This window comes from Canis lupus, chromosome 11 (assembly GCF_003254725.2).
Source record: "Canis lupus dingo isolate Sandy chromosome 11, ASM325472v2, whole genome shotgun sequence".
Lineage (NCBI taxonomy): Eukaryota > Metazoa > Chordata > Mammalia > Carnivora > Canidae > Canis > Canis lupus.
Window position 1 is genome coordinate 55,509,796 of NC_064253.1, and position 26,732 is coordinate 55,536,527.

Consider the following 26,732-nt stretch of genomic DNA (forward strand, 5'->3'; position numbering starts at 1 on the left):
CACACAAACTTGTCTGTTGGGACACCCTGGGCTGTTCCCAGGGCAGCTTGATTTTGCCCAGGGTGTAACATGCCAAGTGCCCTGAGAGGCTGCAGGAAAGTATGTCTCCTGCTGTTGCCAAACTACCGCCTTCGCCCCACATTCCAATTCACCAATTCCACCCTCTCCTTGGCAAGCAAAGGAAGGGGGCCCGGCTGCCAGGGGAAGCAGCTTAGGATGAGGTAGTGATGCCTCCTAAAATGGTCAGCTGTGGCTTTCCTCAGAAACCTACTGAGGCTCCTGTGGCCTGTTGGATTCATTTTTTATCCCCTTGACTTGACAGTCAAGCCTTTCTGCAATCTAGCTCCTGTCTCCCACATGAAAAGGTGGTAAGAGTAGAAAGAGCTAGGGGAGGACCTCAGGTGACCCACATGCAAGTCCCATGTGGTCATCCATCCGCTCACCAGCTCTGTGGCCTTCATCTGCAAAATGAGACAGCAGTGGTCCCCACCTTATCAAATTGTCCTGAGATTAAGTGAGCTAATGCATGTCACTTTAACATTTCTGTATTTCCCTGGATTTATATGCTTTCCTTTCTGCTGTAATGCTGGAGTTTAAGGGTCCCTTGCTCCCCCAGAACCACTCACACGCTTCTTGTTTTCCTTACAGCCTGTGCCCTGCTCCCTCCACCATATTCACCTGTGCAAAGCCTTCCAGTTCAGGCCGCCTGTAGCGGGGCTCTGTGTTGGAGTTTTGTCCCTCTACTAGGCTGAGAGCTACTCGGGGACCAGATACTGCATCCTCGCAACTTCCCAGAGTCCAGCCCAGAGCCAAATTTGGACAAGGTTAGCCCCTGGACACTGGTTGTAGGCAAGCCCGGAACCCTTGACTGAGACCAGGATAGCGTGAAAGGAAAGATCTTTCCAGGATCCATTCTCCCTTTGTGGTTATGAAGCAGGAGAGCTAGGTTCTTGTCTTACAGAGTTGAAGAATAAATCTTGCAGACAAAGGAGAGTGAGTAAAGCAATAGAGTTTTATTAAGCAAGGTTACAGAAAAAGTTCTCAGGAGTGAGAGGGGTCCCGGCAGGGTTGCCACGGAGGACCTTTAGGGTTGATCTTTTATTGAAAGCTAAGGAGGAACTTAAATCCTTTTAACATGTTTATTGATAACACCAGAGTAAGGACCAGTGATAACACCTTTAACGGCTTACTTTCTTTTTAGGGTCTGGTAATTCTTTATTGGTCAAAAGTAGCTGTTATAACAAGACCTTACCTCTGACACCTAGGACAGGATGGTCTGGTTTGTCCCCCTATCTCTGGTTTCCTTACACCTCTACATTTTTGGGATTTTAGTAAGCCTGATCCTGTAGCCCCCTACTATCTCTCCCTACCTAACCCTACCTTACCCTACTTCATTGGGGCTGGAATAATGTAAATTATGGCTGAACTGAGGCCTATAGATAGCAACTCTTTAAGGTATTTTACCGACCAGTTGTCACCCATGCCAAAAATTTCAGGAAATACCTGAGGATATGCCTCACTTAGAGAAAGGCTTAGAAAGCTCCAGAATTGTTGTCTTGCAAGCCCCTCCCACCCAGTGCCTTACTTTCTGGGTGGGAGTGGGAGTGGGGGTGGGGGATACAGCCAGGATTAGGAATCTTTCCTTACTTCCCCCAGGACCTGGAAGTCTGTTCCATCCCATCCCATCTCACTTGTCCAGTGGCCCCAGTTCATGTCTGATAGCCAGACAGGTTATAGGCAGTTTCCCTGAGGCCTCCAGCCAAACTTCAAGACCCTACCAGCATGTAAAGCAGAAGGGGAGGTGTGTGTTGCTCACATCCTCCACCCAGACCCTCAGTTCAGGAAGGGGGGAGGGTGGAGGCGGCTGGAATTTAGTCTGAAGTCTGAGAGGCCAGTGTGTTTAAGGGAGGCACTCCCAACTCAGTCAGTGGGTGAGAGCCAAGAGCAGAGATTTTGCAGAAGATTGGTCATTCAAAGCCCTCTTGCTTAAGGGTCAGCCAAAAGGATGGAAGACTGCAGCCCTCACAAAAGTTAACATCAGGCCTTTGTGATATTATAATAATAATAATATTCTATTATCTCTCAACAGTGGAGAGCAGATGAGAACTAAGCTAGTAGGTGCCTATTGAGCTAACAGTGCTGGTGGGATTACTATGGCAACAGCTGGCATTCATTAGAATTCTTTTGATTGATGACGATAAATATGAGATGTTAGGGCAAGCCTGCAATCACTCTTGTCCAAAATCTGTTGAGCTCATTCATTCACTCACTTGTGCATTATGTGTCCATCCATCCATCCATCCATCCATCCATCCATCCATCCATCCATCCATGTTTAGGCCGGGTCCCATGCTAGGAGGGTGGGTGAAGTTGGAAGATACAGAAATGAAACCAGAACATGATATCTCTACCCTGAAGGGCTCACAGGCAGTGGGAGACATAGGCAAGTAAACAGATAATAACAGAATAGTGAGAAATCTGAGCTTCCTGGGAAACTCACACAGGGAGGATTTCTTGGCAAGATGAGGTGACTCATTTGTAGGCATCTGGAAGGAATGGGCCCTGAGGTCCAGCTTTCCAGTGTGGCTGAAGTGGACTTCCCTGGATGTGTTTAGGCCCCTTAAGTCCTACACAGGGCAAGGGGAGGCCGGAGAGGCAAGGGAAGTAGCTGTTGCCACTCCTCTGGAAGACATGGCTCCTTCTGCTCAGGACAGGTTTTCCCTGGGTACTAGCTCCCTTGGAGGCCATCAGCTTATTCCTGGCTGCAGAACCCTCACTTGATATGCCAAGGCCCTTGGGCTGGGGCTCCCAAGCCTCCCTGTATTCACTTCTCTCCAGCCTAGGGCCACTTGGCCACCTCACTCTAGGCCCTGGGGCCCTCCTGTTGTCAGTCAGTGGGTCTAGTCCCTCGGCAGACTCAGTATTCTATTGGCCTGGCTAGGAAGTCACTCATTTGCAGCTCATCATGGCCAAGGCCCTGCCTGGGTCCATCCCCTGGTCCCTGGTGGAGTCCTTCCCAATCCTATGCCTGGGTCCTGGCCCTGCAGACTTCTCTACTGCTGGCTATCTGCTCACATCTCCTGCTGTGTGGATGCCTACCACTGACCTCTGTTCCGGCCTTAGACCCCAACCTTAGCCTGCACCAGCACTGTATACAAGTGTCACCAACCTGAGGGTGATCATCACCTGGAGGACTAGTCCAAACATAGATGCTGGCCTTTGCTGCAGAGCTTCTGATTCAGTAGGTCTGGAGTAGAGCCTGAGAATTTGTAGCTCTGAGTTCCCAGATGATGCTGTGGCTGCTGGCCTAGGAACCACCCTTTGAGAACCATCAGTGTCATGGTTAAGCAGATGGGCTATGGGGCTTGAACCCAGCTATCTAGGTCCCAGATCTTGTCTCTTTTACCACCTATGTGAACCCACGCCTCTACACCTCATCTAGATGAGTCTCCTCATCTATAAACCAGGCTCCCGTGAGCACGGAACGACCCAGTCGAGGTCCTACCTGGCGTACCGTAAGCATTCAGTGAATACATTCATTTCTTTGGCTGCTGTCACAAATTACTGCAGCTCGTGTGGCTTAAAACAACAGAAATTTATTCTTGTACAGTTCTGGAGACCAGAAGTCCAAAATTAAGGTTTGGGGTAGAGCCTTACCCCCTCTGGAGGCCTTAGGGGAGGATCCTTCGTGGCCTCTTTGGGCTTCCACTGGCTGTGCCAGATTCCTTGACTTGGGGTGGCCTCTCTCTAGGCTCTGCCTCCGTGGTCACAGTGTCTCCTCCCATTTATCTGTCAGATGTCCCCCGTGTGTCTCTTATAAGGACACTTGTCACTGGATTTCAGGCTCACCTGGGTAATCTGGGATGATCTCTTCATTTCATAATCCTTAATATCTGCAAAGGACCCTTCTTCCACATAAGATCCCATTCACAGGTTCCGGGGATGAGGACATATCTTTCCGGAGAGCCATCATCCCACCCACTGCAGTGAACATGGTCATTGTTATTGTTGTTGTTTCTTCCAGCAGCTGCAGTTAGGCCTGACTCCAGCTTTTTGCCCTGGGGTGGGGGGATCGAGTGGGGTGCTAAACCGGTTTCCAGGTTCTAGCTCCTCTGTGCTGGCCCTGCTTCTCAAGCCATTCCCAAGCTGGCAGGAGGTTCCCCTCAGGAGTGGCATTGGCCCCATTACAGTCTCTCTGTGTGTTCAGATTTCACCCATCTGAGGAAAACCACACTCTCAGCTCCTGGACACCTGTTTGGAGCTCTCTGTCCTTATAAATTTTTCCTTATACCTGAGTTGGCTGCGCTTGACAAAGCACTTTGCCTTTCAGAACCGCATGTGGCCCTCCCTGCAACCTAGAGATGGAAGTAGCATTTCCTCTCCAGGTGAGAAAGCTGAGACCCAGAGGGAAAGCCGCTCAGAGCTGCCTTTCAGGGCCGTTACAGTAGTAGTTCAGGGGAGAGGAAGGAAAGCTCATGTCATTGATGATAATGGCAATAACCACACCCAATGTGCTCTACTAAACAAATGTCTGCTCTTGCTAGGCCCTCCACTGAGTGTTCTATATCTGTTATCTCAGGTCATTCTCAAGACTCTTTCCTGCAGTTGGGTGGCATTATTCCTATGTTATAGATTTAGAGCCTGAGGCTCAGAGAGGGGAAATGTTTTGTCCGACGTCACACAACTTTTAAGTGCAGTGCTGGGATTTGAAGCCAGAGCTGTCTTTCTCCCCATCATATGTCATCTTGTTTAGAGATCCTTCTCCCAGCTCTGAAAATATGTCAGGTCAGCCAAGAGGAGAGATGTGGCCCTCCAGTGGCCAGCAGGACGGGAGTCTCTGGCCCTCCCAGATCTGCTTAGAAGATAAAGCCCCTGAGAGACTGTCTCCGACTGGCAGTCTGTTCCTGGTAGCTGCTAGGGGGAAGCTGTGTTGGTACAAAGAGTGATGGGGGTAGAGAGGCAGATAGGTCCAAGGTCACTGAGGGCTAACCAGGGCATGCTCCCTGGCGCGGGGCAGCCTTGGGGGGAAGTGACATTCCTGGAGAGGGCCAGATGGAGACCCAGCTCTTCACTTCCGACAGATGAAGGCTTCACCCATTCTGAGACCTGAGAGCTGTGTGCTCTTGGGCAACTAATTTAACTGCTCTGTTTCCACATTTGCAGATTGGGGATGATAGGAGTGGGGTAGTTGTGAAGAACTCAGGGGCTGTGTCGGGGCGCCTGGGTGGCTCAGTCGGTTTAGCATCCAACTCTTGATTTTGGCTCAGGTCATGATCTCAGGGTCATAAGATCAAACCCCGCATCAGCCTCTGTGCTCAGCTCAGAATCTGCTTGAGATTCTCGCTCTCCCTCTCTCTCTACTCCCCCTGCTCTCTCCCCCGTTGCTGTGCAAGCTCTCTCTCTCTGTCTCCCAAGTAAATAAGTAAATGAAGTCTTAAGAAAAAAAAAAGAACTTGGGGGCTGTGAATGAGCATCACCTTCACTAGCCCAGGCTACGCTGGGACCACCTGAATCAAAATCTCTGGGAGTGAGGCATGGGCAGTAGAGTTTTTGAAAATCTCCCCAGTGATTCTGCTGTGCAGCCAGAGCTGAGAACCACTGCCATGGGGGTAGAGCACTTGTACCCAGGGCACAGGAAGGGCTCAATACATATGAGCTATCGTTAGGCATAAAGGCACATGTATGTTCACGACACTGACCTTTATTGGGCACCTACCTGTGCCAGGCTCTGTGCCAAGCATCACCTGTACAGGTCAGCTATTCGTATTTATCGACCAACTGTTTCTAGCATTGCTTCTAAGAAAATAAGTCAGTTGGGTTCGATGCTTTGTGAAGACATGACCCAAATCTGATATTCTGGGGAGGTTTTACTGACGAGGGGGAAAATTCAGAAAATATACCCATATGAGAGAAACTGAAACCCTGTGAGTAGGAATCATAGGCAAACATCTCCAACTCCCCCCCCCCCAAAAAAAGATCTCCAAACCCTTTAATAGGTAGCTAGACTAGAGAGAGTGGGCTGCAGACTCTCCGTGGGCCCCATGGCCAACATCTTCCCTTGCAGTGCTCCCTCGTGAACATCAGTAACGTGGAAGGCTTGTGATGGTGGAGTTTTTTTGTTTTGTTTTAAGGATTTTATTTATTTATTCATGAGAGACACAGAAAGAGAGGCAAGGACACAGGCCAAGGGAGAAGCAGGCTCCCTACAGAGAGCCCAAAATGGGATTCGATCCCGGGACCCCGGGATCATGGCCTGAGCTGAAGGCAGCCGCTCAACCACTGAGCCACCCAGGCATCAGATGGTGGGGGTTTTGTTGGTTTGTTTTTAGCTCCAGAACACTTTCCTCCAGTGAGGCTGGGATTGGAACTGAACATATGAAGGAAATGAGGTCTGAGTGGCTTTGGTGTGAGCATGTGTCCTTGTGAGTTAGCGTGTGAGAGTACCCACGGATGAGTGTGAGTGTGAGCAGACCAGTGTGTGTGTGACTTGGCATGTATAGGGGATGAGCGTGGGTGAGGGTGTCAGGGTGTGAGCGCTCTCATGTGCGTGTGCGTGTGCCAGTCCGGGCCTGCGTGCAGCCCCCCGCGTGCAGCCCCCGCGTGCAGCCCCCTCTGGAGCCCCGGCCCCGCCCGGGGAGGGCAGCTGCAACCAGGGGTCCAGATGTCTGCGCTGACCCCGCGCGGCCTCCGGCCGGGCTCTCAGGGCTCCGTCCCCTTCTGGGGAACCTGGCAGTTTTCCGCTCCCAGCAGGCCGCTGCGTGTTCCCCTCCCGTGCCCGGCAGGTGCCCCCGACAGGCCCCGTCCCCTCCGTGCCCGTTTTCCATGGGTTTTCCTCGAGGCGGGCGCCCTGAGCCGAGTCCTCCAGAGCTGCCCGCCGGGAGTGATGACTCACTGCGGTTGATGTCATCCTTGGGCTCCAGGGCCTCGGCACACTCAAAGAGCCGTTGTTCTTCCCCAAATGGAAAAGAAAGGTCGATAAATCGAGAAGAGTTGACTCAAAAACTCTTCCCTGATGCTCCTGCCTGCCCACACCTGCCGGACTTCATGCGCCACCTGGTGCATGTGGTCTCCGAGGTGGCGCTGGGCCCAGGCTTCTGGGACAGGTTTGGAAAAGACCCTCACCTCCCCAGGACAGCAGGACCCACTGCATGCTCCCTAAGGCTTGCAGATGGCTCTGGCACCGGAGCCGATTTCTGTCCAGTCCAAGGCGTTAATGTGTGTGTGTGCATGTGTGCATGTGCGTGCGTGTGCATGTAGGAGGTGGTAGTGAGCAGACCTGGATCACAGAATCAGGGAGTCAGAATACATCCTCTCCAGGCTAAACTCAGTTCCCTCATTGCCGGGCCTACTTATCCGATTATATTATTAATTCTTTAATGGCTAACAGTTGGAAGCTGGCTGGCGAGAGCGTGGGGGTGTGGGGCCCAGAGCTGGCCCAGTCCAGTTAGCTAGGACCTGCAGCCGGTCCTGGGTTTTCAGCTGTGCCAGCTCCCTGCTGGGCATGGCCCCATGGTGCTGTCCTTTCTCACGATGACTCTGTGAGCCAGCTTCTGTTGCGGCCCCACCACAGCTCAGAGGAGTGAAGTGGCTTTCCCAAGGCCATATACGGCTTAGTGGCAGACTCAGGACTCAAGGCCGGGCGTGTCTGATAGCCAAGCCTGGGCTGGGGGAGGGAGGGTAACCCTTACTTGTGGCTGCCAACTGGGAGTGAGCATCAGACTTACCCAGGACAGACCCTGGAAGACACTGAATCCACAGGAGGAAGGGCCAGGCAGGAGGGGGCAAACCTGTCTTTTTTTTTTTTCTTTTTTTAAGCACTTTATTTATTCATTTGTTCATGAGAAACAGAGGCAGAGACACAGGCAGAGGGAGAAGCAGGCTCCCTGTGGGGAGCTGATGTGGGACTGGATCCCAAGGACCTCAGGATCATGACCCAAGCCAAAGGATGATGCTCAACCACTGAGCCACCCAGGTGCCCAGACCTCTGTCTTTTTAAAAGCTCCCTGGGTGACTCTGATGTGTGACTTGGGCAGGAAACTTCATGCCACGCTATACTACCCATTCTGATCTGAATCCTGATGTAAATCGTTTATTATCCTTCATGGCCTTAAAGTGATCATGAACTTCTCCAAGCCTCAGCTTTCTAACCTGTAAAATGGGGATAATAATATGACCTGCCCCAAAGAGAGTCAGTAGGAAGATGAAATGATTCATGGGATGCTTGTTGAGCGGCGCCTGTCACACAGCAAGCCCACGGTGAATCTTAGCTGCTGATGTTATTTCTTGTCTTCATTTATAGGTCACCCTTGCCAGGCTCTGCCTCCACTGGGGACTGAGATGGGTCTGCATGGTCTATGCCCAGAAGCCCACACGTGGTCCTATCAGAGAGGGAAGGGAACGCACCACCAGAATGCAGAGAGATGAAGGTGTTGGAGTGGAGGGATAGGTGGGGGACCCCGGGGAGACAGAGGTGTGCAGCTGTACCTGGGGGAGTCCCGAGGGCAGCCTGGGAGGCCGTGACTTGTAATTGGGCAGAGCCCAGCGTGAAGTCTTCCGTGCTGGCTCCTGCACTGGGGCTTCAAGTGGGTTGCTTCCTCTCTCTAGGGCTTGATTTCCTCCTCTTTGAAATGAGAGAGTGATCATGCCTTGCCTCTTCCCCTGGTGGAGGAGGGGATGCTCTGGAAGCCAGAGAGGGTGCTGGGTGGGGGACAACTTCTTCCTGCCGGGTGGGCAGGGCAGACAAGCCGCAGTGCCCACACCTCGTTCGTCTCCACCCACGTCCAGGCACCTTCAAAGCCATCCTTCTCTCAGTTTAGGCCAAAGGCCTGAGAGAGCAAAAGAACGAGAGAGAGAGAGAGAGAGAGAGAAAGAGAGGGAGGAGAGCTCACACAGTAACTTCATTGAGCGTGAAAATTCCTATGCTATATATGAAAACCGGCAAAGGGAAGGAGGCGTTCTAAGTTTACATGTAGAAAAATGCTCTTCTGTAATTCAGAAAAATGAGGTCTTTGATTGTTGCCAAGCCCAGGTCTCCTTTCTGAGTTGATCCAGGATTTTTTCCCCCCTGGCAAGAAAATGGTTCTTTTTCTACGAAATGCATTGGGTGGCAGGTTTTTCTAAGAACCTCTTGCATCGTTGCTGGGTGCGGATGGATCCCATGCAGCACGAATTCTGTTGTTCCTTTTCCCCGGGAAGGGAGTCAGGTAGAGCTGGGAGTCTCTGCGGGCTCCAGCCTGGGTGGGGCAATGCTTCCTCGCAGGCGGAGTTGTGACATTTTCTTGGGCACAGCGCTCCATGCCTCTGGCCAGGCTGTGCTGCCCAAAGACAGGACGTCTGTGGGGCGGGCTGAGTTTGACTCCCTGCTGGAGTCATTCCTTCCAGGCCCGAAGGCTGTGGGTTGGAGGAACAGACAGTGAATGAACAGTGGTTAGAGAAGCTGGAAATCAGCTGTGAGAGACAAGAAGGATGCAGGATAGGAGACTCACAGACCTGGTGGGGAGCGGAGGGGGGGCATGGAAACCATCATCCTGAGGCTCAGAGAGAAGGGATTGCTCAAGGTCATACATTGAGCTAGTGGCCATCTGCCTCCAGGCCAGCAGTTTCCCCCACCCCATGCTTCAGAGAGGCCATGATGCAAGAGTCAAGGCTGCCTGTGGGTGGTCCCAGAGTGCAAAGTAGGGCCCAGCCTGGTGGGTGTGAGCTAAGGGAGACCTCCTCAGTCCATCAGGAGAAAGAGATCTGAAGACTAAAGACTGCCCAGCAGTGGTCAGGGTTGTCCCCAGTAGTGGAGATGTGCACACAGAACACTTGCACATGGCCTTTTGGTGGGTATGCGGTGGAGGAAACACCCTCTTCAGACAGTGAGCTGTACTCTCCTTGCATAGAGTCTGTGGCTTGCTCCACTCCCAGCTTCCTGTCTCTGTGGGGAAGTGAGAGGAAGGGAAGCCACAGGCCAGGAGGTCTGATTTGATAACCCAGCGTCCTCAGGGACCATATGTCTGGAGGGGTATCCAAAGGGATGGGAAGGAACAGTCCTGGGAAGATGCAGGAACATCTCCTTCCCAGGCAGGATGGCCTGAGAAGGAGCAAGAGGAGAGATGCTTGGTTCTCGGAGGCTCCCAAGTTTATGCTGCTGGAGCAGAGGAGGTATTGGGGAACTCCTTTTTTCTCAGAGCCTGAGTATAGGGGCTCCCAGGTAGTCACCCCCACTTTACCTACACTCCCTTAAGCCTACTGGCTCCAGCCCCAGGCCACAGCAGCATGGGATCCTCTAGACCCCCTGTGCCCTGCCTCCCGTGGAGTACGCCAACCAGCTCGAATACGTCTGGGAGGGTGCCCACCTAAGCTGACTGAAGTGTCCCGTAGGTCTTCGCAGCCGCAGGTGGAAATGAGAGAGATGAGGAGGGGGCACCTTGTGCTTTCCCAGGCAGCCAGCACAGGAAAAGTGAAGAGGGTGGGAGGTAGGCATCTAAGTTCTAGACCTGGCTTGGCCGCAGCGACCTGCATGACCTCAGGCCTGCTGTGTGGGGACCTCCCAGGCCCCTGACTCTGATTCTGGTGTTGGGATGCCTGTCCTCGCTGTTTCCCCAGGCGGCAGTGTCCCCGCAACTGCAGCCTGGGAAGCCTCCGTTGGGTTTCAGGGAGGCGCAGTTCTCCAGGTGGCCACCAGGGGCCGCTGCCACGCAGGATCCGGGGTGTCCTCAGCCCCCCTCCCCGCTGGCTTCTCCGCAGCCCTAGTTGACCTGGAGCCAGAGGAACGCTCCGGAGCTCCTTCCGGCCTTAAATGCTAACAAGCGCGAGCACTGGGCGCAGGTCCCAGATGATCATCTGTGAGATGGAGCTTTGCGAAGCCAAATGCAGTTCCCTGGGGAGGCGAGGCCCCAGAGCCGCAGACTAGCCCCAGGCACTGCCCCAGCACCCCGCACAGGGAAGGGCTGATCCAGCCCATTGCACAGAAGGAGAAACCAAGGTGTGACGGAGGGAGATGAGATGCAGATGTCCTGGAGTCTGTGGCCGCCAAGAGCAGAGGGAAGGGTTCCGGTTCTTCACCTCCTCTGGCCAGGTTGCTGTCTTCTCAGTGGAAGGAAAACCTGAACCCTGCCCTGTTTGTTTCTTCATCGCTAGGAATCTGCCCTGGTTTCCATGGAAACTGGCTTTGGACCCCTGGGAGGAAAGTTGCACCCTGCAGTGACTGACTGTTCAGATTTTCCTCTGCTGGGTCCATCTCTAAAGCCGTCTGACGCCTCCTCCCTGTGCCCTCGGGAGGGGCCGCCCAGAGCTGTGCTCAGGAGCCTGAGCCAAAGACGTGGGGCACAGGGGCCTCTGTCCCCTTTCATCAGGCCACGGGTGCAGAGGGCCTGCTCCTGTGCTCAGCCCTGATTTGAGTATTTAGAGGTGGGATTGATGCTGTGGCTCTGTGTATGGGGTGCGAGGAGGGCTCCCTTGTCTTGGAGTGCAGCTGAGCAGGGGCAGGAAGTGGGAAGGTGAGGCTCTTCCTAGATGATTTGGCTCTGAGAAGATGGAAATAGGGGGAACAGCATGAGCAGAGACAGAGACAGGGGAGAGGGGAGAATGAAGAGATGAAGCAGAGGGTGTCTTCACTGGAATTTTGACTTGATTCTGCCGGAACTAGGGAGCCATGGAAGGCCTCGGAGCTTGTAAGTAGCATGAATGGATGACTACTAACCAAGACACCTGGATCGTGAGCTTCCTGAGTGCCTGCATTCTTGCTTCAGCATCACATCCCCGGTGGCACACAAGCCAAATCTGGGGACTTTATAAATGTTTATCAATTCATGGATTGGAAAAGTGGGTTGAAAAATCCCCATTGGAGATGAAGCTCTCTTTATGCACTAATGAAGTGAGAGATGAAGACTGAAGTCAGAGTCAGCCCCAGGAGGTATTTCGAAGGCAGCGAAGCTACTTAGAATATGTCAGAGTGGCTATGGCTCCAAGAGTCCATCTTGTCTAGCTCCTTGATGTGCACATGGGGAAACTGAGGTCAGGGATGGAGAACAGCTTGCCCAGGAGCACAGATGGAGTCAGGGGTGGAGCTGGGACTCAACTGAAGAGTCCTGCATCCCCCACCTGGGCCTCTCTCAGTGCCCCATGCTGTATCCATGCCCAGAGGGCTCCCTGGGACCTGGCACTGTGGGAATGGGAGGGAGCTTGGATCTCCAGGTGATGGATGAACATGCAGTGGGGTCCTTGGTAGAGGTGGGGCCCGAGCCTGATCCCACTAGCCTTAACCAGGGCCTCAGATCCTGAGCCTGGCACTTCCTGTGTGCTAAGCATTTTAGATGTATTATTTCACACAGCTGTCTATGGAGAATAGGTATCATTATCTGTGGAGAAGTGTGGGCCCTTCGTGGGAAGGGGCCCAGGTTCCCGAGGCCAGAGAGTTCCAGGATCAGCCCCTGTGAGCACTGCCCCCTCTGGGATTGCCTCCTCCCTCCCGATAGTGGGATGTCTTCCCACCAGCTGTGACCCCCACCCTCCCACTTCCCACCCAGCACAGAGCCATCCCAGGACAAGCCCGTGGACCAAGCCGCTGGGCCTGTTTGTCTTGGCTCCCTGGCTTCTCTCCCCTCCCTGGTGGCCGCCTAAGCAGGTGGCCCTCCTGCAGAAGCCAAGGGGAAATGAGCCAGCAGGCCCAGGCGCAGCGCTGAGCGGGGGGTCACTCCAGGCCAGGGGTCGCTCCCCCCACACCACGCCACGGGACACTGCGTTTGGAGGGAGGTAGGGGTTGCTGAGAGCAGAGCTGGGCTGACTCGGGCTTCCTGCAGATTGCAGTTGGCTCCCTCTCTGGCCAACCCAGTGGAAACAAGGCCTGTGGCCAGGCTCCTGCACACTCGTCTGCCCTCACACAGCTGGGGCCTGGGCAGCAGGAGGGCAGGGGACCGTTAGGGAAGGTTCTCTTTGCAGACTTTGCCTCTTGCTCAGCTTATACCTTGCAATCCAGTAGAATACCAGCCGCTACCATTTGCTGAGCATTGGCACTTCCCACCCTTCGTTTCATCTGATTCCCCACATGTGAGATGAGCTGAATGTCCTCACATCACCGCTCAGTCATCCACCCAAAGGCTGCTGACTTGGTGGTAAATGGCAAAGGCTGGATCCGAACCCGGCTCCGACCAATGCCAAGAATTCTCCTCTGCAGGTGGCTTCCTCTGCCCACTCTCCAGATGGCCGGCCAATGGCCTGTGCCCAGAGGGGCTGGGACAGCAGCGCAGGATTACACCTCCCCCTGTCCATCCTTACTCGCTGCTCATCTGCCACTTCCCGGCGGTGGCTTACAGTCACAGAACTCCCTCCCTGACCATCCATTTTCCTATCTATAAAACAAGGAGGTTGGATAGATTTGTATTTTTTTTTTTTTAATGCAGGATTCTTTGGAGACTTAAAGGAATCCCAGAATTGCCACGTGGAAGCGTTGGGCTGGTTTAAGCAGGCTTCCCGGCCTCTCTGCCTCTGCCCCAGGGTCCCCTGAACCCCCACCTGTCCCTGAAACCCTGGGGACACCACTTGGAAACCAGCCATGGCTGGATGAGAGGCTCTGGCCCATTTACTCTCTATGGGGGGGAGGGGTACTTTCTCCAGACTTGGAGCAGCCCACCGGAAAGGGGCTTGCCTTCTTCTCAGTAGGGGGGAGATTGGATGGGGATGGGGGGGTTAGAAGGGTGTAGAGCTTCACACTAGTTCAGGGAAGAAGAAAGCAGGGCTGTCAGCAGGATGCTCTTGGTTTTATTTTGTTTTTATCTTTCAACCTGGAGAGGAGAAAAGAAATCTCAGTGGGGTGTTTGCTTTTATTTCTTTTTTCTTTTCTTTTCACTCTTTCTTTTGCCTTTCTTTTTCTATAGAGACAGGCCACATCTGAGTGAAGAAAAGCAAAGAAAGACGCTTTCATAATTTCTAAAAGGGGATGGGAGGAGTTAATGTCTTTAAAATATGTAAATGTCTTTTTTCACACCATGTATATGGTATAAGATTTCAAAAAGTACAAGAGTATCCAGAGAGAAGAAAGTCTCTCATTCCCCAGCCACCGACTCCCTTCCCTGGAGACAATCTCGAGTCCCAGTTTCTTATGTATCCTTCCAGAGGTATTCTGACATATATTTAAGCATCTATATATTTATATATGAAATATGTATTAATATAAGTATTTCTAACAGATAGTGATTCTGCTCTGCACCCCTTTTTGGGTCTATTTTTACTTAATACATCTTGTTGATTGTTTCATATTAATACCTAAGGAATCACTCTTTTTAAAGGCTGCATGGTATATCAAAACTCATTATTTAACCATTCCCGAGGATGGTCAGGAATATTCTTTTTTTTTTTTTTTTGCAAGGAATATTCTTGTACATGCTCTCTATTTCACATATGTGACTTTGTTAAAAAAAAATCCATGAAGGTATAATTCCTGGATCAAAGAGCCCATGTTTATTGTGATTTTGAGAAATATTGTCAAAGTGCCTCCCACAGACATGATAGCAGTGTGTGGTCCCACCAGCAGTGTATGAAACCCCCTCGCAGCCTTGCATATATTATCTGACGTTCTGATGTTTGCCAATCTGAGAGGGAAAATGGCATCTCTTCGTAGCCCTAACTTCTATTTCTTTCCTGAGTGAGGTATCTTTTCATATGTTTAAGAGCCATTTTAGATATTTTTTTCACGGTGGAAAGAATTTCCCTATTCTTTCCCCATTTTTCCATGGGGCTGTGCTCTCCTGTTTATTCATCTGTTTTGTGTGTTAGGTAACTAGTTTGTTATCTGTGATATATGTAGCAAATATTTCTGTCCAGTTTGGAATTTTATTCGACACCTGTTTGGGAACTTTTGTTGTCATGCAGAACTTGAAGAATTTCTGTGCAGTTAAATTTAAAGGATTGATCAACCTTTTCATTTATGCCTTCTGGGGTTTCTCATACTTAAAATTAATTCCTGTCTTAATGCAAGTCAAAAACTGGAGAGGGGAAGCATTGGATGGAAAATCAGTTCTGAGTTCGTAGCCAGCAGTCCCCTCCTTCCTTGAATCTCACCTTTACCGTTTGTAAAATGAGGGGTTTGACTTTAGTCATTCATTCATTCATGCATTCATTCATCCATTCATTCATCAGAACTAGTCTGGATACTGGGAACACAGAGATGAATGGTGTGGACTTTGTTTTCCTAGTCTAACGGGGAGAGAGATAAAGTGACCCAACAGTGACATGCGGTGTGCTATAAGGGCTGAGGGAGGATTCCAGTGTGTACTGAGAAGGCATCTAATGCAGCCTCCTGAGGGGAGGAGGATGTGGGTGCAGGAGGTGAAAGAGGTGATTTCAGGGGAGGTGAGGCCGGGCCTGAGTCTTGAAGGATGAGAAGGAGTACCTCTGGCAAAGTAACTGGGTGGGGTGAGATGGGGTGGCTGGCATAGGGGACTGCACTTGCTCTAGAGCAGGGAGGAGCGGCCACAGCATGGGGCACTCCAGAGACTGTGTCAAGGCATGCTGGAGAGTAGGGAGTGCGGCTGGGTCCCAACCACAGGACAGGAGGCAGTGGCCTGACACTGACCCTGTCCAAGGGAGGGCCCTGGGCTGGGTGGCCTTGGGAGGCTTCTCAGCAGGGCACCAATGTGATCAGATTCGCTCTTTTGTTGAGGAGGGGTAATTGTTTTCACTAAGACATTGTGACATATTTTCCATCACATGTTTTATAAACAATACTACAATGAGTATCTTTAAATATCACTTAGTTTATGAAGTAAACATTACCCACCCCCCCAAAAAAAAAACTGAAGAAGAAGAAGGAGGAGGAGGAGGAGGAGGAGGAGGAGAAGGAGGAGGAGGAGGAGAAATCATTATTGTTGAAAAGCCACAGAGGCTGCTCCCATAGCTCATCTTCCTGCCTCCCCTGAATGTTGGCCAGAATATGCTGCTGGTGGGCACAGTGGCGTCTTACATGTTCTTACTACCAAAAAAGAAATGGTAGTTGGGTGATATTGGTGTTACCTGAAGATGTGGTGGTAATCATGTTGCAATACAGAAATAAATCCAATCAACATATTGTATACCTTAAACTTATACAATACTATATATCACTGATGTCCCAATTTAAAAAATTAGCACAGTTGCTTCAGAGGACATTGTAGCAGCATTCAGTGAAGTTGCAGGGGTACATCCCCACATCGAGCAATCATTCCACCCGCCGGGTGAGCACGAGGAGATGTGTATGAGAAGCCCATAGCAGTAGAGTTTTGAATAGTGATGAAAATCTCCCTTCCCACCAACAAAAAAGTGAGCCACTCTGTATGGCTTGTTGATACCGTAGAGTGTTATTGTGAAAGCATAAGATCAGAGCCACATGTGTCAATAAAGATCAATCTTCAAAATGCAATGTTGAGTGGGAAAAAAATTGTCAGAGGAGTCCACGTCAGTATACCAACTCTGATGCGAGGTTTAGAGACGTGCACTGTGGTTGCACCTTCCGTCACAGATGTACATGCTCATGTAGTAAACATATAAAGACAATGCATGGGACTATGTACCCCACATCCCACAGAGAGGCTGCCTTTGGGGTGTGGCCGGGGACTAGGATTGGACAGTGCCCGAGAGCTTCTGCTGAATCAGTACTTTCTTAAGCAGAGTGCTGGCATATGCCTGTTCTTCATAATATTCTTCAGAAATGGTTTTAATAATATATTCTATTTAACTTAGTATTTCCCCAAACTATCATGTATTTCAACATGTAATCCATATACACGTGATTAATGAGATATTTTACATTCTTTCTCAAAACTGAGTCTTTGAAATCCAGTTCATATTTTTCATGTGAGGTGCACCTCAGTTGGGATGACCCTCATTTCAAGTGCTCAAAAGCCACACTTGGCTAATGGTTATCATACTGGACAGTGTGGGGTTAACACATCTCTGTTAGGGACTGTATCAGGGGCCCTCTGAGATTCCTTTTGAACCTGAAAGTTGAAGATGATGATGATGATGATGATGATGATGATGATTGCCACCATGACTGAGCATGTGCCAGCGCTTCATACTATTTAATCCTCTCATTTAATTATTCCTTTTTAAAATCATGGCTAAATGGAGTGCCTAGGTGGCTCGGTTGGTTAAGCATCTGCCTTCGGCTCAGGTCATGATCCCGGGGTCCTGGTATGGAACCCCACCTTGGGTTCCCTGCTCAGCGGGACTCTGCTTCTCCCTCTGCCCCTTGCTCTCACTTGTGCTTTCTCTTTCTCTCTCAAATAAATTAAAATATTAAAATAAAATAAATGGCAAAACATAAATACACAAAATTGGCCATTTTAACATTTAATATGTGTCCCATTATTTATGGGTTTTGGTAGGTCTTAAGTATTTTGTACTAACTTTGTGACACATACACAGAGCAGCTAGCTGCTGACTTTGTGCAACCTTCTCTGTGGGTGCTGAGGGTGGGGCACTGGAGTCCAGGCATCTCTCTCTCCCATCCTTCAGGGACAGTTGAGCTCCTGGACCACTCAGAATTCAGTTGCACCCTCGTGCTGCTAAAGGATCATTGGCATGGCAGGCCAAGCAGGTTGAGCTCCCCCCAGAACCTCTGCAAGGGAGCCCCCATCTTGAGAGACTGAGGCAGTGAACCAGCCTGAGGTCAGACCAATCATGGGTTAAAAACATCTGCCACTTACTGTGTCACCTCGGAGAGTCACTCCATCTTCCCAAGCCTCAGTTCTTCATCTGCAGGATGGGAGAATGGAAGTTAATCCCTGGGGCTGTGGTGAGGACTAAGTAAAATCATGTATGAAAAACTTGGTCGTATTTATTCTGTATGGGGAGCTCAAGGGCACAGAGGCAGTGTGTCCAGGCCCCCATCTTGGCCCTCTCCTTGTCACAGAGGGGTCAATAACCCCTGTCCATCAACCACTTGGACTTGTTGAAAGGCAGAAGTTGGGGCACCTGGGTGGCTCAGTTGGTTAAGCATTTGCCTTTGACTCAAGTCATGATCCCAGGGTCCTGGGATTGAGCCCCGTGTCGGGCTCTCTGCTCAGAGGGAAGCCTGCTTCTTCCTCTCTCTCTCCCCCTACCTGCCATTCCGCCTGCTTGTGCTCCCTCTCTGTCAAATAAATAAATAAATAAAATCTAAAAAAAGAAAAAAAAACAAAAAAAAAGGAAAGAGTAGTGAATGTTTATTGCATTACCACCTTATTTACCAAGTTACACAGGTGGTCTCACTCAATCATTTTCATGGGGCTCATATCATAGAGGAAAACATGGCCTTGCAATAGTGAAATGACTCACCCAAGGTCACACAGCTAATTAGTTGTTCAGCCAGACAGGGACAAGTTGGTAAACTGAAAGGCAGGCTTGATTTACTACATGGAGCTTTACTCCCAGTGCCCTTGAAGGCTTGGGTCTTCTCTGGACATAAACTCAAGTCCCCTGTAGTCACTCAGGCTCTCAAGGTCCTCTGACCTTTGGCTGTAACCCAGGCAGTCACCAGGGTCTGCTTTCCCCCTTGACCTCTGGGGAAGAACCCTGCTCGATTCTGACCCTCCCTCATCTCCTCATTGGGCTGAATACTCAGGATCTGGCTTCACTTCTGAGGCCTAAGTGTCCTGCATGTCCATTGTCCTGCCCGCAGGGGTCCAGTCCACCTGTCCCCAAGACCTGCCTTCCTGTCTCACTGCTGGCATCGTGGACATCTCCTCAGGAATGGGTGCACATCACACAAGGCAGCCCAGAGCCTGCTCCCAGGGCACCAGGGTTGGGCCGATCAAGGCTCCTTAGACTAGGGGCCTTTCCAGGCCACCACAATGGAACCCTAGGATTTCAGCTGGATAAGAGCTCAGACCCTGGGGTCAGATGCTCTGGCTTTGAACCCTGAGGGAACTTACCTTGGGCAAATTTCTTAATTTCTCCTTGAAGTCAAATGAAGCTAAGGGTACTTCCCCTCCCAGAATTATCATGAGGATGAAAAATGAGCTAATGTATGTGAAGAGTTTAGCGCAGGGCTCCACGCAGGAGAACTCAGGGAATGTCCCTGTTGATGATGATGAGAATTCCAACAGCCCTGAAGTCTAGGAACACTTCACCTTGTCCCAGCTTCTCCCCATAACCCTGGGGACACTTCAACAGTAGCCCTTGTTCAAAACAAACCAACCTACCCAGTTTTATAGAGAGAAACGAGGAACAATCTGTAAGTTGATGGGAGAACTTTATATAGTCCTCGAATATTCTAGGAAATACTTTAAAATGTTTTCCAAACTGCAGTCAGGACTTTTTAGTGGGTAATGACATTAATTGAGTGGGTCGTTGCCAACATGCTTTTAATGATTCTATTTATTTATTTGAGAGGGGAGGGGCAGAGAGAGAGGGAGAGAGTCCTAAGCATCTCCCTGTTGAGCACGGAGCCCAGCTTGGGGCTCAGTGTCGTGACGCTGAGCCAAAACCAAGAGTCAGACGTCTGCTCAACTGACTGACCCACCCAGGCGCCCCTCCAGCATGCTTTTAATAAAAGAGGAAAAGAATTCCCCAAAGGAAAATTTCGGAGTGCCTGGTGAGTATTGAAAGTAAATAATGTTTTATGAAACATTGTTCCAGGGTTACAGATATGTTTATTGAAACGGGCCTATTGGGTTGCAATATAAATGCATTTCTAATTGTGGGTCATTGTCAAAAAAGTTTGTAAACCAGTAAGGAAGGAACTATAGGGAGGTTTCTGAGGGATCCCATTTCCCTTTTTTTTCCTCCCCATTTTCAAGCATTGTGGAATATATGTGTGAGGCATGGCCTCTGTCTCCTTCCCTGCAGAGTTGGCTTCCCAGGGCCCCCTGGACCTCACGGAGCTCATCGGCGTCCCGCTGCCCTCATCTGTGTCCTTTGTCACGGGCTATGGTGGCTTCCCAGCCTACAGCTTCGGGCCTGGTGCCAACGTCGGCCGCCCAGCCAGGACCCTCATCCCACCCACCTTCTTCAGGGACTTCGCCATCAGCGTCACAGTGAAGCCCAGCAGTGCCAGCGGTGGGGTGCTCTTTGCTATCACCGATGCCTTCCAGAAGGTCATCTACCTGGGCCTGCGGCTCTCGGGCGTGGAGGATGGTGGCCAGCGGGTCATCCTCTACTACACGGAGCCAGGCTCCCATGTGTCCCATGAGGCTGCTGCCTTCCTGGTGCCTGTGATGACCCACCGGTGGAACCGCTTTGCGGTGATTGTCCAGGGCGAGGAGGTGACCCTCCTCATGGACTGTGAAGAGCACAGCCACATCTCCTTCCAGCGGTCCTCCCGGGCCTTGGCTTTCGAGCCCAGTGCAGGGATCTTCGTGGGCAATGCAGGAGCCACGGGGCTGGAGAGATTCACCGTGAGTCTAGCTCTGTGGATCCGGGAGGCCGCTGGACACTGTGCAAGAAACACAAGCCATTGTTCTTGTTATTATTTTATTCTTTCTTTTTTAAAGATTTTATTTATTCATAAGAGACACACACACACACAGAGGCAGAGACACAGGCAGAGGGAGAAGCAGGCTCCATGCAGGGACCCCGATGCGGGACTCGATCCTGGGACCCCAGGATCACTCCCTGAGCCGAAGGCAGACACTCAACCACTGAGCCACCCACAGATCCCTCATTATTTTATTCTTAAAGCCTCAAAGAGGCAGGCATGTGTGGTGGGATGAGCACTAGTCCCACAACCCAAAACCTAGATTCCAGTCCTATGTTTCCAATTTATTCTGATGATTCCAGAGCGTGGATTCTCTGATCCTCTCTGGGTTTTCTTATCTGTACACAAGGATGAGAAAGTCTGCACCATGGAGTGGTAGAGTCAAGTGGGATGGCCTGATGGAAAGCTCTCTGTGCATTTTCAGGCATTTATAAAAGGAGGATAGTTTATTATTTTTTCAGTGATCTTACCTTGGGAGAGGAGTGCCAGGTGCATTTAATTTTTGCCAAGCTAGAGGAAGCTGGAATGCCAGAGTGAAAGGTAGTTTCTCTCTCTCCTTTTGGACAATATTCTCTGAAAAAATAGCAGAAAATTGCCCTGTCAAACAGGCTTTATTTTTTTTTTAAGATTTAAAAAATTATATTTATTCATGAGACACAAGAGAGAGGCAGAGACACAGGCAGAGGGAGAAGCGGGTTCCTTGTGGGGAGCCTGATATGGGACTTGATCCCGGGTCTCCAGGTTCACGCCCTGGGCCAAAGGCAGGCACCCAACCGCTGAGCCAACAGGTGTCCCAAAAGAGGCTTTTATGCATAAGCCATTCTAAGAAAATCCCTTTTATTGTGGTTATGCATCCAGTCAGCACACATACTCGTACCTTACCTAACCGGTACTAGATGGTACCGTGGGGCAGAGTTTGGGTTTATTTGTAGTTTAGTGGGAGACGGTGAGTGAATCTGAAGAAGTTAAAATCCAATTACAGTTTTTTAACACTTTGGGAGCATCATGGAAAACCAACTGTCAGGGTGGAGAGAGGAGGCAGGAGTGGAGGCAGGGAGGCTGGCTGGTCTTTCTTCTTCACACGAGGGCTTCTGGCCAAGAAGCTTCGAGCTATAGGGGAAAGACACTTTCTGGGTGAGGAAGATGGACGTGCATCTTAGGGCCTGTCACCAACAGGCTAGGGATCTGGATCCAGTTAGGGGGCTTCTGTGTTAGCCTGTGCTCTGAACACAGTACCCTGGGGCTTCTGCAGCTAGTGGAGCTCATATTATATTGGCCCAAGGAGAGTCCCCCTAAATGAGGTGGGCCGAGAGGTGGCTTATCCTGTTGTCATGGCCACACACAGCACATTCTCACACCTGTCCTTTCACTCAGTGGCGTGGTCTCTCTTACAAAAACAATCATGTTTGCCACTAGTGGTCTTAGATGTGCAAGCAGTGGCTTCTGACCTTGTGCTTTTCCCCAGGGCTCCATACAGCAGCTCACCATCCACCCTGACCCCAGGACCCCTGAGGAGATGTGTGAAACTGAAGAATCCTCGGTGAGCCCCCATCTCCCCTGTCCCTGCCCCCACCCCTAGCCGCCAGTTGACCTGGGAGGGCTGGACGCCCAGGCAATTCCTCTTCCCCAACGTCATGGAGTCTCTAAAATCTCTAGACTTCTCAAGCACTGCCTCAAGTCCTATTTTGAGTTTTTGGGCTCAGTTTATTTTTTTAAGAACTTCAGCCATGTCTTTTGTGGGGGTTGGGGTGGGTTGTATTTATTTTGGGGTGTTAGGTTCTTCTGTGGCTGTGGCAGTCAGTGGCCTGGTTTCTAGACTTCCTGCCAAGAAAGGGTGTCAGGATTCTAAAATCAAAGTTAAAACTCTAAGACATGAGTGTAAATTCCTATAAAAACGGGCCTAAATTTAGCTTTTATGCTTGGCAAATGAATCAGTTCCTAAGTTGGGGATGGAGTGGTAGGCAGGGAAAAAAGATGGGTCCTTCCACGCCCCCCCTTCCCTTCTGTCTCCCTCCCTCCCCCAAGGACCTACTGAGTCCCTGCTAGGTGACAGACCTGGGGGCTGCTGGAAATAATGAGATACATCAGCAGCTGTCTCTCCTCAAGCTGCTCTCACACACTTAACAAGCCCGAAGGCAGTGACAGAGCTGGGGGTGACCGGAACCTGGGAAGTCCTCAAACCCAAGCTCCCGGGTTGAGTGGGGGCACGAAGGTGAAAGAGTAGGTGAGAGAGGAGCTGATGCTTGACCAATGACACACAAGTCTCAGCTGGGGATGAGGAGGAAAAGGCCTTTCTGGTAGAAGCCATAGCGTGATGCAGAAAGTCAGAGGTGAGCATGGCTTGGCATATTCCTAGAACTTCTCTTTCTCTTTGGGGGATGTCAACCCCAAAGTACAGCATAAGCTGATTTCATTCATCTAGAAAAAAATGCTGCCAATTTAGTGGGAAAGCTCTTTGGGGGTGGAATTAGGCTCTGTAAGAACGTTTGCACTCCCCAAGGCCTAACCCTGGCCTGCCATTCCTTTAAAGCTGGGAGAAGGGACACCTTACATATATCATCCCCTGCTCTCTGCCCTGCTGTTAGCACTGGAAAAGTAGAGGCCGCCCAAGAGTCCAAGAATAAGGTATTATTGACAAAAGGATGGTGGCCCCCAGGCTCTCTGGCTGACATCAGAAGGCTAATTATGAAAATAAGGTAGCAATAGGAAGACATTCTCCAAATGTCACGGTTCTCCAGCGTAACATTCTGGTGACAGCCATGCAAATGGAAGTGCCTTTGGCAGAGGTTGAAGGGCCCTGGACAAGATGAAAGTAGGTATGTTCGAGAGACTGTGCGTTGACTGCATGAGCAGTGAAAGGAACAGTGAAAAGAAGAGCCAAGCCTGAGCACTGTACACGTGCTCTCTCTGGCTCTGTCCGTCTCCTTCTTTCACACATGCACACGCGCATGCACGCACACACACAGTTTCTCCAAAGGAGTCACCGTCTGTGACCGTCCCACTTGTCAACTGCTGCTCCCCCTCTGCCGGGCATGATTTGTCTCCACACAGGCGTCAGGAGAGAGCAGCGGGCTTCAGGAGCCAGAGGGAGTAGCTGAGATCTTAGAAGCTGTCACCTACACTCAAGCCCCCGTGAGTACTGGCTGCCTCGCCGCACCTTCTTGGTCAGCTTTTAGGGGCCGGGAGTTAATAGAGAGGGCCCCGAGCTCTGGGGCTTCTGTCTCTTTTCTTAGATCTGTGACTTTAATTGTGGGCTCACCTGGGAAGGTCAGGAAAGTCCTGGCCAAGGCATTTTGCCAAATTCCCAGTGCAGTGAAATGCCAGTTATCTCTAGGCCACAAGAGGACCCTGTGCCGTGGCCGCAAGAGGACCGTCCAAAGGCAAGCGTGCTCCACTCCCTCCCAGCTCTGTGAGCTTAGGTGACTTACTCAGCCTCTCTGAGCCACAGCTCCTCTTCCATAAAATGCTGATCAGAGTCCTCTCTCAAGGAGGTGTTGGGAGGGTCAGATGAAGCAGTGCAGGGTCAGGTCTCAGCCCAGTGTCTGGGACGAGGGAAGTGGTGCCGCCGAATGGTGGCTGGTGTCGCATTTGCTCAGGGCCCTGGGCTGTGGGAAAGAAGGCAGGGCCCCCACTCCTGTGAGATGCAGAGTCTTCCCAGGAGCTCCCTTCTGGCCCCATGGGAAAGGCTGCCATCCTTGCAGTGGTTGGGGCCTCCTCCCTCCTGGGAATGTACTCTGTGGCCCAGACAAGGAAGTGGTTTTGAAAGCACTGAGTCAGACCATGGGGACAGCAGGAACCCATTTTTAATGAAGACAGCAGTGTCTGAGTCATTGAACACAGAAGCCCAGCAATCTCCTTGACTGGTCTGGCATATTCTACAGACTTATCCCTGATAAAAGAAAGCAAGGAGATGGAAATAGGGCAGAGGCTATAGAGTATAGGTCTCTGGTGACAGAGGTTTGGGTGGAGCAGAATGGAACCTCAGTCTGTTAGTGCTGGGGAGACTTAAAGGTCCCCGCTTTCTGTACAGAGATTTATAGAAAACTGCCCTTTGGACAGATGGGCAAATTGAGGCCCAGGCAGGGGAACAGAATGGCCCTTGGGTACCTGGGTGGAGCTGAAGCTAGAGCATGAGCCCCCTGACGCCCCATCCAGGGCTCAGGCCACAGCCTCGTGCTTCTGGTCTCAGGGTGCTGCAGAGGCTCCTCCCCAGGACCACAGCCAGTTCGAGGGCAGCTGAGATGGAAGAGGCAAGGGTCTAAGGTGGCCTAGATGGTGATGGGGCTGTGGCTGTTCTCGGCAGTGTCGTAACCCTATGTGCCACAGCTCTTGGCCACCCCATTGGCATGTCCAGGGCACTTGCAGCAGGGCCTAGAGTGCTAGTTCCTTCTAGCCTGACGCTGTGCCTGCCCAGTGCCCCAGTTCACAGCTCGGCGTGAGGCCAGCTCAGGCAGAGATGCCAGTAACACATGGTGGCCCCGCAAGAGGAACGGAAAAGGGGAGTGAGGGTTTGAGAGCATGAGATGATCATGGCAGCAGGGACCACCCAGGGCTTCCTGGTGGAGGAGGCATTGAAGCTGGGCAGCTCTGGACAGGGGTAGAGAAAAGGAAGGGATGCAAGAGAACCAGCACTTCTCCATACCCACTGTGGGCCTGGTGCTTGTGTATACGTGACTTAATTCAATCCTTGCAACAACCTTGCAAGGGAGGTGGTGGCTCAGGGAACAGGGTGGCTTTGCCAGGGTCAGGCAGTGGTGGAGTCAGGACCTCGGGCCACAGTGCCACAGGCGTGGGGCAGGTGTCCGAGCACGCTGTAGTCAGGAGGAGGTAAGGACTACATCCTTCTCGTGTCTGGAGAACAGAAGAGTGATTTGAGGGACTTGGTGGTCCCTGGGCCCCCTCCCTCCTTGGACACTTTACTTCCTAGACTTCCCAGCCGCACTGTCCTCCGTGGCGTTGAGAGAACTGGTGCCCATCAGAGTCCCACCCGGTGTGGCTCAGCTCTCCACTTGCTGGTTGTTGGCTGGGCGTCAGTAACTTCCTCCTCCTCCGTTGAGGGGGCTGGTGCGGGTTACGTGGCCCCCGTGAAACATGGGCAGCCCTCCGTGCGTGGTGGTGGGCGTCGCTCTCCACTGATAAGATTATTGCCCTAGAGCGCCCTGTTCTGCTGGGGGCCCCCTTCCCAGCACCTGCTTCCTGGTCGGCTGGTGACTGGGGCTGCTGGGCATGCCAAACCCCTGTGGTTGCCCGTAGTCCTTAACAGAATTCTCTCTGGCCTGTGGGTGCTGATGCTAACTTGTCTGTTCCTGGCATCTGAGTCTCGTTTGTTCGTTTGTTCGCTGCCTCCCTGCGTGGCTCCTGCAGAGCAGCACTTCCTTTGCTGTTTCCCGGGGAGTGTTTTTCCATTCATTCCTCAGAGGGGGCACTGAGGCACAGAGGAGTGAATAGTTTGTCCCCAGGGCTGCCCCGCCAGGCGGTGGCACAGCCAGGTCTCCAGCTCCGGTCCAGGGCTCTGTCTCTCATGTCACCGCCTCCTGGGAGGGCTCCAGCTCCCCTCCAGGGCCACCCCTCCAGGACGGGGGAATTCCCCTCTTCTCTCAGATGTTCCCCTCTCATCTCTGTCTGGCTTCTCTCTTGGAACGAATCTCACTTCCCTGTCCTCACCCCTTCCAACCTGCCACTCTGCAAGACACAAGCCATGACCAGCGGCGAACTGAATCATGGGCTGCCGGAGCAGTCAGGGACTTAAAAAGCCAGCCCTCCTCACCTCTTTCCCCATTTAGGGCAGGAGTCCCTGCCACCGCATGCTTCCCCCTAAGTCAGCTTCTGTTGACACACCTCTCCATTTCTGGAAAGTTCTATCGTGCTCAGTTAGAATTAATGTCCCTGTGGTTCCCAGGCCTGGCTGTGCGTCAAAATCGCGCGTGTGTCTTGGCGGGTGGTGGTGGTTGGGGGGGAGATCGGAGGGGGGACAGTTGCCTCTGGGCTGTGTACCTGGGCATTCAGATTCAGGAGGGCTGGAGTGAGGTCCAAGAAAGTGTACTTGCAAAAGCTCTGCAGGTGATTCGGATCCGCAGCCAGGGCCTCCTTTCCAGCCACACCTAAATGCTCACAGTTTTCCCAGACTCTGTAAACATTTGTAACTCCTTCACCCAGGCCTTGGCCTGGCCTCGGTCTGTTTGCCTGGAGGGCCCTTCCCGCCCCCCGTCACCCCCCACCCCCCCGGCCAAGTCCTAACTGTTCAGGATCCTGTCCGCAGCCCCTTGTCGGAGCGTCCCTCCTGTACTCTGCTCTCACCCACTCTGCTGTCCCACAT

General features: G+C 51.6%; 1 protein-coding gene and 1 long non-coding RNA gene across 4 annotated transcripts in view; one reads left to right on the plus strand and one right to left on the minus strand.

Moving 5' to 3' along the window:
- COL15A1 (collagen type XV alpha 1 chain) overlaps nt 1-26,732 on the plus strand; it is a 105,442-nt gene that overhangs the window by 18,011 nt on the left and 60,699 nt on the right. For 2 of the 3 annotated variants that reach the window (XM_049116304.1, XM_049116306.1), the window contains exons 3-5: nt 19,789-20,336; nt 21,882-21,956; nt 23,468-23,548. In XM_049116304.1, the coding sequence (XP_048972261.1) occupies nt 19,789-20,336; nt 21,882-21,956; nt 23,468-23,548 (704 nt within the window). The remainder of the gene's footprint in view (nt 1-19,788; nt 20,337-21,881; nt 21,957-23,467; nt 23,549-26,732) is intronic. The other variant, XM_049116305.1, reaches the window with a different exon arrangement.
- Nucleotides 19,570-24,143, minus strand: LOC112650588 (uncharacterized). The gene is made up of 3 exons (XR_003130300.3): nt 23,845-24,143; nt 20,887-20,989; nt 19,570-20,374 (listed from the first exon to the last, which is right to left on the minus strand). It is a non-coding gene; the product is annotated as an uncharacterized LOC112650588 (long non-coding RNA).